Raw genomic sequence first — 14,715 nt, 5'->3', positions numbered from 1 at the left:
GTTGGGGTTGCTTTGCTAAGAAAGTTACCTTTTATTTTTATTGTATCCCCCCCCCTTTGGTATCGAACTTAACTGGAAGAAAAATAAGATAATGTCCGAGCTGTGTGTTCGTTATGTTTAACAGGAAGCATAAAGTAGGATGTGTATGTGTCTGTGTACCGTTTTTCATTATCCTTCTGTACGATTCTGCACTTGTGTGTTGGACTACAACTACCATAACCTCCCAGCTAGAATTCATGTCTGAAAGACACCCCGTCGACGGACGCCGTCCAACAATGCCTGCGTTCTTAACTGCAAAACAGGCTCTTCGGCACGAAAGAACCTGGGCCCTTCTGCCCGGACGTCTCCCACAGAGAAATCTGCGGAACGTGCACGGGCCGGTGTAAAAAAAAAACCAGAGCCGGGATGTTCCTTCACATCAACGCCGCTTCCGAGCGAAAGGAAAGGAAGCGCCTCATCCACATTCCCGCCCGCACCTTTTCTCTCTCTCTCTCTCTCTTCCTCTCCCCCGGGTGATACCCGGGCGACGTCCAGGGACTCTTTCAGCAGCAGAGCCAGGCCCCGCCCGCCTTCCTCCCCGCCTCCCACGTGTCATTCACTCTTTGCATCTCGGGTCCTCCCCGCCGGCAGGCCCATATACTCTCTGCCTCGCACTCGCCGAGGCCACAGGAGGAGCGGCGCCCCTCCTCCTCGGCCTCTCTGCCCGCCTTCTTCGCAGCAGCAGGAGCGCCGTCGCTCCCCTTCGTACAAGCGTGCGGAGTCAACCGGGACAGTCGCCGAGCAGGGGCCGCGTCGCTCTTCTGGTGGCCGGGAGGGGAAGGCGGGCGTTCTCGGTCTCTCCACGCGAGACGAACGACTAGGGAGAGCCGCCCGCTGGAACGTGCGCGACGGAGGACAGAAGCTTGGCTCCCCATGCCGTGAACTTGCGAGGGCTCCCAGGAGGCAGGATCCGAGGAAGCGGCGGCTGTAAGTGGGACCCTCGCGCGCCGACCTGTTGCCGCAGGAACAGGTTCGCGCCTAGGCGGGCGTGATGGGGTGGGGAACCTAAGCCGGTTCGGCGAGCGCCGGTTGTGGGTCTTTGCCGGAGGGATAGCGGTGGTGGTGGTGGTGGTGGAAGAAGACGCTGCTTCGTCTGCAGCCTGAGTCTAACTACCCCACAGCGCGGCGTGGTTCACTCAGAAGGAATCGCTGCTGAATCCAGCGCGATTTATTGTATTGCTGAGCGGAGGGGCTGCAGCGGGAGACCCGAAAGCGATTTTGTTTTCAGTTGCAGGGGTCTCCAATGGGTCGCACAGAGGCGGTTTGGACACCCTGCAAAGAGTTTTAACGCTGAGGGAGTACCGAAACTACTCTTTAAAAAAAAAAGGTGCGGGCTCAGAAGGTGCAAATCCTAAGCTGGTTTTTTATTTCCCCTGCACTCGGGTCGACCTTAGCCTCTCCAATGCTTTGCGCTTTAGAGGACTTGGGTCGGTGCACCTCCAGGCAGGGCGCATTTGTTCCTTTCCGTCCTACAGGAAGGAGGAGGGCCAGAGGGGTGTGCTGCTGGCTTCCTTCCTTTCCCAGGGCTGCCTGCCTCTTTTCTCTCTCTCCCCCTTCCACTTCAAAGCGAAGAGAGGGGAAGCGGGAGGCAGCCGTTGACGGAGCTTTTTGTATTTCGTTGAAGAGGGGCGCACGTGGTCCGCTGCTCTTCCGCGTAGTTGCAGGGGGTGCGCGTAAAAGTAGGGAAGAAGTGGGGTCCGAGCTATGCCCGTTCAAAACCTCTTAGTTTTAGACTCGAGCACCATTTGGTCCTCAGAATTTAAAACAAGATGTGTTGAAACAGGATGGGAAAACTCTTCCTTCAAATACACATTTTTATTCCCATCTCTTGTAACATTGTAAAAAAAATTTGGAAGCTTAAATTTACCAGCTTAAAAATAAATGTTTACACCTGTCTGATGTTATGGAATAAAAGAAACCAGTGATATCAGAAGATAGTAATTTAAAAAAAACAAAAAACCGGTAGACTTATGGCTCATCCAACTGTTTCTAGTGAATAGAATTTCTATCCATTAATTATAGCAATGGAAAGGGGATCGCTGCAAACCAAAATTAGCAAAATAACAGAGCAGATTCTTTACCCAATGATATGTGTGGCGTAGTATGATAAGCTTATCAGTATTTGCTTAGTAACTGAGCCCACCCCTCTTACAGCTCTTTTGAAGTCTCAGCCATTACACAAAGGAAGTAAAATATTTCCTTCCCTGGCTTTTTTTTCATAATATGTTGGCATATTGCTGCATTGAAAAACATAAAATTATTAAAAAGATACAATGCACATACTAGATTGGCTGCTAAAAGATTTTTAAGATAATAAAAGCTATACAATTTACAAGCTTGAATGTGCTTGCTTACACTTGTGTGTGCATGTTTTTGAATAATTTTTAGAAGAGCTATCCAAATTCAGAATACTGGAAAATAACATTCCAATAATGTGTTTCTATGTCTCTCTTTGAATGAAGAAATAATGGTTATAGTCAGTTCTTTGATTACTTCCATTGACTTGACCACACTATCAGATTGGTTTGGGAACAAAGTAAAGCTTCCAAATTCAATAATGACATAGCTTGTAATTCCAGAGGTTGAAGAACAAATAATGAAGGATAGCCTTGTGCTATTTGAGAATTACAAATATTTTGATAGAGTAATGTTGGAAACTGAGGATAAAATTTGTCTCACAAAGTCATTTCTTCTAAACTAAGATGTGAGTGGGAAAAACGTATTAAGAGCCATCAGTTCTGTAATTATTCCAAAGAATTCTTAATATACAATAATTCACACTTCAATTCTTATGTACTCTCCCCTCCACCTTTATGTTTAATTGTGTCTGATTTTCAGAGACTGCTTGGACAAATTCCTGCAGTTTCCTTGGAAATGTTTTTCAGGAGTAGTTTGCCATTGCCTCCTTCCTAGGGCTGAGAGAGTGAGAGTGACTAACCCAAAGCCATTCAGCTGGCTTTATGCCTAAATTGAAACTGGAACTCACAACCTCCAGTTTCTAGCCTGATGCCTTAACCACTAGACCAAACTTGCTTTCTGTGTAGCTTTGGCTGTGAATAAATCCCACCTGGTTTTTTTGAGGTTTACTTAAATCATGTATATGGCTCAACTGTTAATTTCAGTGTATTTTAGATATACAATTTAACTTTCATAAGATAAATTATCTGAATGGCATTGCCTTTATTTGATGGTTTGTTTGGTGTTGTAAATAACTTGGTAGAACTATTTATGGCTTAGAATTATAGCACTGGAAGTGGCTATTCAGATCATGTAGTCCATACTTAAGACAGTTTGCAGTGATAGCAGAAAGTTTAGAATGGGCTGTATTTGATAGATTGTGGGACCCGGAAATGTCTAAATAATAGGGAGCTTACATAAGGAGTGTATTAGCATAGAACCACATGGGAGACAATCAATAAATTGCATTGTTAAAAGTCTTCAATGGTTATTGCAGTAGTCTTTTTGAACCATTTAGGAAAAAATTGCCTAAGCACATATTAGGAAGCAGAACTTAGAAGAAATTACTACATAATTAACAATATATCAATGTTAAGGTATATTTTCATCTTGTGTTATTAGAAGATTACAAACAAATTTGCAGCCTTATTCTAACAGAAGGTATGTTTGGATTAGCACCTACAACCTCATAATTTGTTAAAAAAATTACCTGGAAAGTGAGGTGGGAGAGGATTATTCATAGGGATTTTAACTTTTTAGCTTTTAAAAATGGGAATAACATAGCTGAAATAAAGCAATTCATGTGATTGAGATTCTTCTCTATAAATGACCCAGGACTGTATATTCCCATGCTATTGGGGAATTGTAGGTGTTTCAGTCCATACATATAAATATAGATTAGTGAAAGTTAGCTTAGTCATAAGAATCTTTTAATTCATAGGAAATTATTTTAAGATTTTAATTTATATGTTAAACTGGGTACAACATACATACCATAGCTGTGCTGTTGAAATCCGTAGTAGCCATTAGAGCTGGCAACAAAAAGCTACAATACTTTTCTTTGCTGCTATCTAGTGGTCATGTGCATTTTGCATTGAAGTTGTAATAAGTATGAAGTATACATTTGTGGTATACTTCAACAAATTAACAAACATCCCCAGTGATGGGTAGATTTATCTTTTAACCATTTCTTTAAGGTAAGCATAGCAGATATTAAAACAACCACATTTTCCTCCAAGGATACAAAATATTTTTGAAAATAAAAAAAAATTGAAAAAAAGAAAAGAAAAAATCCTTTATGGTAGTGACTAAGTGACCAACAAGTCAAAAAAATGAGAATAATTGGCTATCGAAGTGTATCATTGTAGGTATAACAATTGATGCTTAATTGTTACAGATATCACCTCATAATAGTTTGATTTTTCATTTATGTAATTGATATGGCTGCCCAGCTCTCTGACTGTAGCTCTGGACAGCTGATATATTAAAAACATGATAATGATAAGTAGTGCCACAAAAAAGTAAAACTTATTTCTCCAACTTGTATTACTTCGTTTTGAATAAATATTAGACTCAAACTGCAAAACTTCTAATCTCTTAGCAGTTTCTAAACATACTTAGCAGTGACAGCACCTTTACAAGTGACAAAATACTAGGGAAGGGTGCTGTCACAAAGTAATACTAAACAGGAAAATTTGGAGGAATCACATGCTTCATTAGAATAGGTCCTACTTATTCCTACATTCTCACTTTCCCTATTTGGTCATCTTTTCCCTGAGGAAAGTGAGGCATTGTAGTGAATTGAACACAGGCTTTCTGTCCTGAGCTTATTGTCTGTTACCCATTTCTAAGTACTGACCAAGTCCTCTCAGGTGTCATATCTGATTCATCACTAAATAGCAGCTTAATGAGTAGTTCAGTTTCCGTTTGCTAGTTTCTGTTGACTTTTTCTGGTCTGGTGATGGGCAGACTTGTGGGAAAGCTTGTGCCAGATTATATTTTTGTCTTTCTTCACTCCTTCCTTGGTTGTGGAGATAGTCTTTTTCTATGGGCAGTAGTGGTTTCTATGACACCTGAACAGGTTGAACCTGTGCAGCTGGTAGGAACATCTCCAGGGGACTTCTGATTCTGTTATGAATATAAGAGTTCTCCATCATAGACAACAGGATATTGTCTCCCTTGATCATCTGCTTGCCATTCCCTTGCACATTACTTGTTTTTCCAAATTAGGACAACATTTTTGAATGTGTACTTATAAGACCAGCAATTACAATTTGCAGGTCTCTTGTCATAGGTTGAATCATTGCCTTATCAAATTATTGGAGTTAGAGCCAGTATAACTTCTGAACACAGAATGGCTCCTTCAATATGTGGTAGATTTATTGAAGCAGGACAGATGACCATATCTTGAAGGGGGGGGATAGAAAGGTGATTTTTGTTGAATCTTAATTCTTCTGGGACGGCATAGCTGGAAAGTAAACAACGTTGGCAGATTCTGTCAATATCAGCAGAGGTGGGTTTTTTTTAATGAGGAAAATTTTCACTGGCAGAATTGAAATTTTGCTCCAGAAAAATGGTTAGGCTCACACAACATTCCAAACCAGAATGTTATTTCCTTTTCATTTAGTGTATTAATATAAATCCAGGTGTCAGTGGCAGCTTAGCGTGATTGATTAGTTCAGAAATTGTGTCTTATTCTCCTGGTGTCTTTGTAGTAGTTTTAAGTTCTGAATTTATTCTAATGATTTTACCTTGAAAAAACTTTGATCCTGTATAGTTTAGGTAAGCATGTTCCATATTGAAGTTTTGGGGATTTTTCTCTCCTTCCCCAGCATTGGTGGAAATTCCTATTTACTGTAGGATTTGTTTTCCAGTCAGCATCTTGTTCCTTTTCATAATTTTTGGCCTTTCGCTAAATTGGTGGGAATAAAGATTCAAGAAATCTGGGATATACTAGGCTGAGAAACTCTTTCAGCATATAATTAAATCACATGTGTGCCACCTTAAAGTATCTCTTGCTGGAGAGATATGTAGCTTTGAGGTAAAAATATACTGGTAACATTATAGTAATTAAAGCAAAATATGCTGGGAATGATCTATTTGTGTCTTAACTTTTTACATATTTTCATGCTGTGGGTGGAATTGGTTTTATCAGACTATAATCTTAATAGGGTTAATTTGTGGATGCTTGTGTTCCTTAAAGTATTCCTGACTGTAATGTCCTTGTTGCTTGTTCTACTATGATTCAAGGCAGAAGCATGTTTTTAAATATGTGTGTCAGTACATAATTATTAAATCAGCTGCTGTATGCTGGAAAGGTGTGGGAAAAATTCAGACCTGTCTTTTTTTTTTCACCCATTCTGAAACTGCCACTTATATCGTTACGAAAGTGGGAGGTCTGGTTTGCCAAGATAATCCTGCTGTCTTGAGCAATTATTTTTAGACTATGCCAGTTAAGAAACGTATAGTAGGAAAAACAGGCATAGGATTGGATGTCCTCAGCTCCTGTTTGATGTTGCTTAGCATATTCTTGTGTTTTGCAACTGTTTTTTTTTAAACCACAATTTTAAGTTTTGGAAATAAACTCTGTAGTCAAAGGATAGACTTCCCAGTAGATGTGTACAGGTAACTTATTTTTAAAACATTCTTGTATTTTGATATTTCTTAATCATATTTATTTTTTTAACATTTAGGTGTGGAAGAAAATGTCAGTCAGCATGCATGAGAATCGGAAGTCTAGAGCCAGCACTGGCTCTATAAACATATATTTATTTCACAAATCTTCATATGCTGATAGTGTCCTCACTCATCTGAATCTTCTGCGTCAACAGCGTTTATTTACAGATGTACTCCTCCATGCTGGAAACAAGTCATTTCCTTGCCATAGAGCTGTCCTAGCTGCCTGTAGCCGATATTTTGAAGCTATGTTCAGCGGCGGTCTTAAAGAAAGCCAGGCCAGTGAAGTCAACTTCCACAATTCCATCCATCCAGAGGTTCTAGAACTTCTTCTGGACTACGCGTACTCTTCAAGGGTCATCATCAATGAAGAAAATGCAGAGTCCCTCTTGGAAGCAGGTGATATGTTGGAATTCCAAGACATTAGAGATGCTTGTGCAGAATTCTTGGAGAAGAACCTTCATCATACCAATTGCCTTGGCATGCTGCTTCTGTCGGATGCTCATCAGTGTACCAAACTTTATGAGCTCTCTTGGAGGATGTGCCTTAGCAACTTCCAGACCATCAGTAAAAGTGAAGATTTTCTCCAGCTTCCAAAAGACATAGTTGTTCAGCTGCTCTCTAGTGAAGAATTAGAGACTGAAGATGAACGATTAGTTTATGAGTCTGCCATGAACTGGATTAACTATGATATAATTAAACGTCACTGTTACCTGCCAGAATTATTGCAGACTGTGAGACTGGCTCTTTTGCCAGCCATATACCTAATGGAAAATGTAGCTACTGAAGAGCTTATCACCAAGCAAAGGAAAAGTAAAGAGGTTGTAGAGGAAGCAATCAGGTGCAAATTGAAGATTCTGCAGAATGACGGTGTAGTCACTAGTTTATGTGCTAGGCCTCGAAAAACTGGACATGCCTTATTTCTTCTGGGAGGCCAGACATTTATGTGTGACAAATTATATCTTGTCGACCAAAAAGCAAAGGAGATCATTCCAAAAGCTGACATTCCAAGCCCAAGGAAGGAATTCAGTGCATGTGCAATTGGCTGTAAAGTCTATATTACTGGCGGTCGAGGATCTGAAAATGGAGTCTCTAAAGATGTTTGGGTATATGATACGCTTCATGAAGAATGGTCCAAAGCAGCTCCAATGCTAGTTGCTCGGTTTGGCCATGGTTCTGCTGAACTCAAACACTGTCTATATGTTGTAGGAGGTCACACAGCAGCCACTGGTTGTCTTCCAGCCTCTCCCTCAGTATCCTTAAAACAAGTAGAACAGTATGATCCTGTGACTAATAAATGGACAATGGTTGCCCCACTTCGAGAAGGAGTAAGCAATGCTGCTGTAGTCAGTGCAAAGTTAAAACTCTTTGCTTTTGGTGGTACCAGTGTCAGTCATGATAAGCTTCCAAAAGTACAATGTTATGACCTGGGTGAAAACAGGTGGACTGTACCAGCCACTTGTCCTCAGCCATGGCGATACACAGCTGCAGCTGTTCTCGGTAACCAAATTTTTATTATGGGTGGAGATACTGAATTCTCCGCTTGCTCAGCTTATAAATTCAACAGTGAAACTTACCAGTGGACCAAAGTGGGAGATGTGACAGCTAAGAGAATGAGTTGCCATGCTGTTGCATCTGGAAACAAGTTATATGTTGTGGGAGGCTACTTTGGAATCCAGAGATGCAAAACATTAGATTGTTATGACCCCACACTTGATATGTGGAACAGCATAACCACAGTGCCCTATTCGCTAATCCCAACTGCATTTGTGAGCACATGGAAACATCTCCCTTCTTAACTGCATGTGTGCTTATACAGGTGAGAAATTGCTTATTGAAAATATAAGTGGCTATAAATTCACTTTTTTAATAAATCAAAACTGCATATTCATTTGAATAAACAGGAAGCAAAAAAGCTGGCATGACTCAACCAGTGCATGAATAAATATAATAAATAAATAAAAATATCTGTTTCATAAGATACTTTGTTCATATATAAGAATTATCCTGGTTATCCCCAGTTAAATAGTGCATGAATTGGTCATGCACAAGTATCCATATTAGTACATCTGTATCTATCCATGATTATTAATTTATAGGCTTATTTATGTAAGATTGTTCCTAAGGCAATTATGGGTTGTTCACATAGATATATTTCCCTCCCCCCACACTCATTTGCAAATGATCTTAATAAAATGCAATCTAGGAGAAAATCTACTTAATTAAAATTATAGTTTTCTCACATTTTTTTCTTTTGTTCAGCTATGTCCTATTCTTTTAAGACTTTGTTGCCATATCCACACCTTACAATTTAAATTATATATATATAATATATATATATATATATATATATATATATATATATATATATATATATATATTTGAAAGAAAACTTTATATGAAATATTATAAGACTATATCTTGGACTTTATAGAATTGGGACTATTAATAACTGAAGCAATAAGAATCTGCTTCCCCAGGGTGGGGTGGAGTTAGAAAAGAATTCGTATGTGCGATGGTGAATCATTCTGACCTTATGTTTAAAAGACATGCCAGTTAGCTCAAGTAATTTTTGGTTTGCACTTTGGGATGTTTCAAAGCCCATAAATTCAATCTGAAAGTTTAATGCAGTGGTTCAGGTGTGCACCTGTTGTGGGCAGGTGCAGTGTTTGTGATTTTAATGGATTGGTATCTACTTAAAACAATTTTGTTTGAACTAGCTCATCCAGATATCAGTATTTCTTTTTGCTACATTTTTTTTATTATTGATTTTCCTCCTGATTTTTCATTTTGAAACTACCAGTAAACCTTCCTTGCAACATATCCTTTTATTTAAATAGTGGCCAGCTATAAATATAAACCTATCCTTTTATCTATTTTTTATTCTTCCAGGATTGCAAGAGGTTTATGGCCTTTAGTAAGGAAAAGAGGAACCATTAAGTTCAGCAGGGCATGTTTCTGAGTTAGCATGCTGGGCTCAGATGCAAATTTTGCTTTGTTAGAATGCGTGCAGGCCATTTGTATTCATTGCTCATTGTGCTTGGGGTAAAAAAAGCTGAAAGGACTTCAAAACTTCAAGCCACATATTAACCAGCAGTATATATGCTCAGGTATAAATATTTCAGGGAACTTCATTTTAAATAGACCTTGCTTATAATTTATCCAATCATCTAGAAGTTTTTAATGTATCCATAATTCCAGTTGTAAATATTTCTTGCCGTTAGTCTTTTCTTATGAAGTTAAAACTTTTGGTGTCAAGATTAAAAAGAACTAAGTAGCACTTGAAATAAAATCAGAACAGATTTTTTTTGGGGGGGGGTAAAGAAGAAAACAGTGAGGAGGCCCAATAGTACCCTGTTTCCCTGAAAATAAGACCTCCCCAGATAATAAGCCCAATCAGGCTTTAGAGCGCATTAGCCCTCCCCATAAGTAAGCCCTCCCCAAAAATATTGCAACACTGCAGCAGCCATGAGGTGACCACGCTTACCACCACCTGTACCTCAAAAATAAGACATCCCAAAAATAAGGCCAAGCACTTATTTCAGGAATCAAAATCGGGGAAACACGGTATATTGTAAATTGATTCATCAAAATACAAATATCCTTATCAGTATAATTGCAGAACTGCAATCTTAATTGTAAAGAATAGCTGCAATGCATATTTTTATTCTCTATAAACCCATGGCATATTTTTCTCAGTTAAAGCTTGATCCACATACATCGAGGCATTGTTCAGTACTTTTGGTCTAGGCTGAATTTAGATACATTTCCAGAGAAATAGTTTTATCCTTCTAGTAAACAGCAAAGTACCTGAAACTCTTCTATCAATCACTCCCCCCCCCATCAGTGTTAATATTCAATGTTTTGTATATTAAAGTTTTACACGTTTTTTTTTTAGTTATCTAACAACTTATAAGGTAGCTGTTCTATAATTTCCATCCATTGTCCTGGCAGACCCTAGATTAAGAAAAAATGCTATAAGGTGATAGATAGTATTGTTTCCAGTAGATGCAAATTTTTAAAATAAAATAAGTTACTTTTTATTAAAAAAAGGCCTCATTTCCATCTTAGATTGGACTTTAAGAATATTTTATATATCTAATTGTAGTGTTTCAAATATCAAATTTCCTTACATCTGATAATGAAAGATTATCCTGTTATTCCTTTCAATATGTTTGTATATGAAAGACTTATTTTCTCAGGATAATCAAATAAGAGTTTACTCTCGGTATCATTTTCCTCCATCCTCCCAACCTGTTTTACTTGGGTGATTGGTTAGTATAACTGAATCAACGTAACCAACCTGCAGTTTGCGCTGTACCCAGTGATAAATTTTTATGTGTGGCTCCTGCTGCTCCATCAGTGGGAACAAAGGACCAGAAGAAAATGCTTCTGATTGTCCCCCAATCAAAAACATTTTTCTCCTGGCCCTTTCTTCCCATTAATAGGGCAGCAGGAGGCAAAAAAAATTTTTTTTGTGTGTGTTAAGAGTTAAGGAAAAAAAGTTAAGAAAAAAAACCCCATGAAGTTGCTTTGCAGTGTAAAATATAATATGCTTCAAATTCAACTCAGGAATATGTAGCTGATTGTCCTTCAGTAAAAGTGGTTTTAGTTTTTTAATATGCAAGAGATTGCAAATTGTGTCTATAGTATTCTTTTGCAAACTGCACATACACACCTTCTGTGATCCTGCCCAGTGCTTTTAAGGTGCACATGCACCTTCCAATCAGTCGCACCAAGTTAACCACCAAATTTTTACAATTGCACTGCGGAAATCCCATCAAACTTCGCTTCATATGTTCTGGCAGAGCTATTAATTGCTACTTTAAAAACCAGCATGGTGCCTGGTTTGAAAACCGGCTCTGAGCATAATGGAGTGAGAAGGTGGAGTACAGAAGCCAAACACTGGCTTCCAAAGCTAATATTTTGCACTGAATAATTGACGTATAGGAAAGGCTTCTATGGGGAGGCAGCGAAGCGTACTGCATTGTTACAGGACAAAGCCCCACAAAAGAGAGTTCTGCCATAATGAATAGCAGAAATGTTTTAAATAAGGGGATTAATATGTCTGCCTTTCATATTCTGAATCAGTTCTATTCAGGATCCTCCATGGTTAATAAGGCATTGATTGGTGATTCTTTTCTCCAACAAGCTGCCTTTCCTTCTGTTTCTTTGCTACTTGGATTTGGCCCATGACCAAAATGCCTGTCCCTGCTACTGTGCCAGCCAACGTTATGACAGAGATGTTGCATTACGTTATTTTCCCCCTTAACAATCAACTGTCTCTTCATTTGCAGGATTGATTTATTGCGTTCAGGCACCGTTCTCCCTCTGTCTGCCAAGTTATTAATGTTATTAAACTAGAGAGTTGCTGGTTACATTATAGAGGAATAACATACGATCAGTGAGGTTACAGCATCTAATATTTAAGATACATAATGACAGGCGTCTGTTTTATACACCTTTAAAACATATATAAACGTTATATTGCTCCATCAAAGTGTTTATAATGTTTCTGTTTCTTTTCTTTAGTTTATTGCATTATAACGCTGAGTAAACCTGGGAACCAACTGTGGAGAAGTGGTTTTGATGAAGACATTTCTTTTTTGAATTTGAAGAAGATACCCTGCACCTTCTAAATTCTTAAAAGTTGGAAATGAAGGAATGGAAGTGGGAATATTGTTTTCAGTATATCAGCACATGGTTTAATTATGAATGAACGAACCCATGGTCGGGTCCTTGTGTTAGTAATTGTGGATTAATGTCAAGTTTAATAATCCTTTCAAATGGGAGGGGAGGTAGGGGGGGGTGAACTTTCCAGAGCTGCATAACACAGCACAACCCTCAATTTTCATGGACTTTGCTTTTTGTGTGCAAAATTTGAAATGGTTGTCACCTCCCTTTGTGACAGTTTGAAGTGTCAACAGCAGCTGCGAAGGAAGCATACAAGGGTTCAGCAAGATGTATCCTTTGTGAATGAAGATGCAGTTTTGCCCAGGGCAATGAGCTTTGTCCTAGGCAGTGCTGGGAGCATCAGTTTCAATTGGTGAGCTGCGTTGTGGCTCGCTCTTGAATTACTTTCTTAGGGAGCAGCAGCTCAATTATTAAAAAATAAAATAATTTTTTTCCCCAGCGTCTACGCGAAAGGAGAATGACTCTTCTTCCCTACATACATGCAATTTATTTCTTCTTGTATTTATTAATTATGACTGTCCTGCTTCTGAATTGTTACTTGTTGTAGATACAGCTATTTATTGTTCAGTGCTTGCATGCTGAAACAATGCCTGGAGTAATTTTCAAGTTATAAGGGCTTATCGGACTCTTATGTTTTGCACATTCTGTGATTTCTGACTTGTTCTGCTGCACAAAAAAAAAGCTGAATAATATTTCAGAGCTGGGTAGGGGTCAGAAATGGAACGATTTTACATTGCATGTGTACTGAAGGACAAAGCCATGGAGGTTGTTTTCTCAAGCCATTGACTCCCTGAATTACACGTCTGCCCTGCTGATAGTATTTCTGTTACACTTTATTTGCCTAGTCATGCCTTCTGAATGAAAACATCTAGAAAGAGAGACAATAGCTTTTGTAGCTTTCTTTTTGTGCAGCTTCATCACTATTGGAAAGGGGACTGGAGGGAAATTCTGCAGAACCTTTTTTTCCTCTAAAATCTTTCCAATATGAGATATACAGTTTTGTTTTGTTTATTTATTTATTTATACCTGATCGAATGTTTTAATGTGCCATTTATATGACCAGGGGAATTTTATTCTCTTTAAGAGATGGGAAACCCTTGTGGGAAAGAGTTAGTGTCTGTTTAAATTAACCCCAATTCTCTTGGTTTTTCTTCTTGGATTAAATTGGAATTAAAACCCATTCTCTACCCCCTCCCCCATTGTTTCTTAATATAATAATATATATCTATATTATTAGATATAATAATTAGGATGGTCAATGGGGGAGCAGGGAGTTGCTAAATTCATTTAATATATTGTTTTGCATTCATTAGCAATCTGAGCTTTCAGAGGAATAGTAGCTGGAAGTATCATATGTGGGATCCTGATCGATCAAAGGATTTTTAAATATCCTACACCACCAACTTATTTTTTGGCTTGAATGTAAAAATAAACCTATTCAGTCTTTCCTGATGTACTTAGCCCATAGTTCCTTTGTTTAACTTTCTAGTTGTGCTTTTCATAAGAATTGGTACAGCCAAACAATATACTGCTACCAGTCTTCCATTGTGGTTGGTTGTCTTAATGTTGTGTAAGCAAATTGTTTTGAAATGCATGCATGCATGCTTATAAACAGTTATAATGATCACGTCTGCTTACATTTTGATAATGTAGCTCAATTCTGACAGTTTACTGTAAAGAACAATTTGTGTTCATGGCACAATCCTATGTTTACTCTGAAGTAGGTTTTAATATCTTAACTTGAGCTTACTCCCCAGTAAACATGTTTAAGGATTGTAACCATTGGCGTTAGAGAGCTTTCTCATGTTGCCGTAAGTGTGCTTCCCACCCCCGGATTCTCAATATATATGCATTTCTTATGTATTATCTTAAGTAAGAAATGAATGTATGTGAAGTTTTTCAAATTGTTAGTTGTGGTTCTTAGCATGGGTAGCAGAGAGGATTGAAAGAAAGTCTGAATTATAAAACACATAAACATTGTATTGTGAACTTCTATTGATTTATACATTGTTGACTGAAGTCTAATTTCTTTGGTCAATCTGATCCAAAAATATTGGTCAGTTGCCTTCATTTAAGAATAATTCTGTTTCTGAACTCTGAATTAAATATCCAAGAGTGAAGTTATATTAATATTCATTTCACTGAGTTGTTTGACAACCAGTACATTGCTGTGCAAGTTAATGCACAGAGTACAGCTGCATTAACTTATGGCAAATTGGGAAATCTAAAAAAAAAGCTATCACAAAGCTCTTATAAAGCCCTGCCTGCAAATTCTCTCAAATATCTCTTAACTTACATTAGGATTGGAGGTATTACTGCTCCTATAACATACATGCAAATAAAGCAATT

The 14,715-nt window shown here is 38.4% G+C and overlaps 1 protein-coding gene across 2 annotated transcripts; it reads left to right on the top strand.

Annotated features, from left to right (window-relative positions):
• The first annotated feature begins 652 nt into the window (after positions 1–652).
• On the top strand, positions 653–14,303 carry ENC1 (ectodermal-neural cortex 1). 2 transcript variants are annotated; one of them, XM_032213534.1, is made up of 3 exons: positions 653–966; positions 6,690–8,491; positions 12,205–14,303. In XM_032213534.1, the coding sequence occupies exon 2, from the start codon at positions 6,702–6,704 to the stop codon at positions 8,469–8,471; it is 1,770 nt and encodes a 589-aa protein (XP_032069425.1). In that variant the 5' UTR covers positions 653–966; positions 6,690–6,701; the 3' UTR covers positions 8,472–8,491; positions 12,205–14,303. The 2 variants fall into 2 exon arrangements, with proteins under 2 accessions (XP_032069425.1, XP_032069426.1); XM_032213535.1 differs by having other exon boundaries at positions 653–1,009.
• Positions 14,304–14,715: the final 412 nt, after the last annotated feature.

The sequence above is a fragment of the Thamnophis elegans genome, chromosome 3 (genome assembly GCF_009769535.1).
Source record: "Thamnophis elegans isolate rThaEle1 chromosome 3, rThaEle1.pri, whole genome shotgun sequence".
NCBI classification, from domain to species: Eukaryota; Metazoa; Chordata; class Lepidosauria; order Squamata; family Colubridae; genus Thamnophis; species Thamnophis elegans.
Note: the sequence above shows the minus strand (reverse complement) of the source record. Positions and strands in the feature narration are given on the sequence as shown.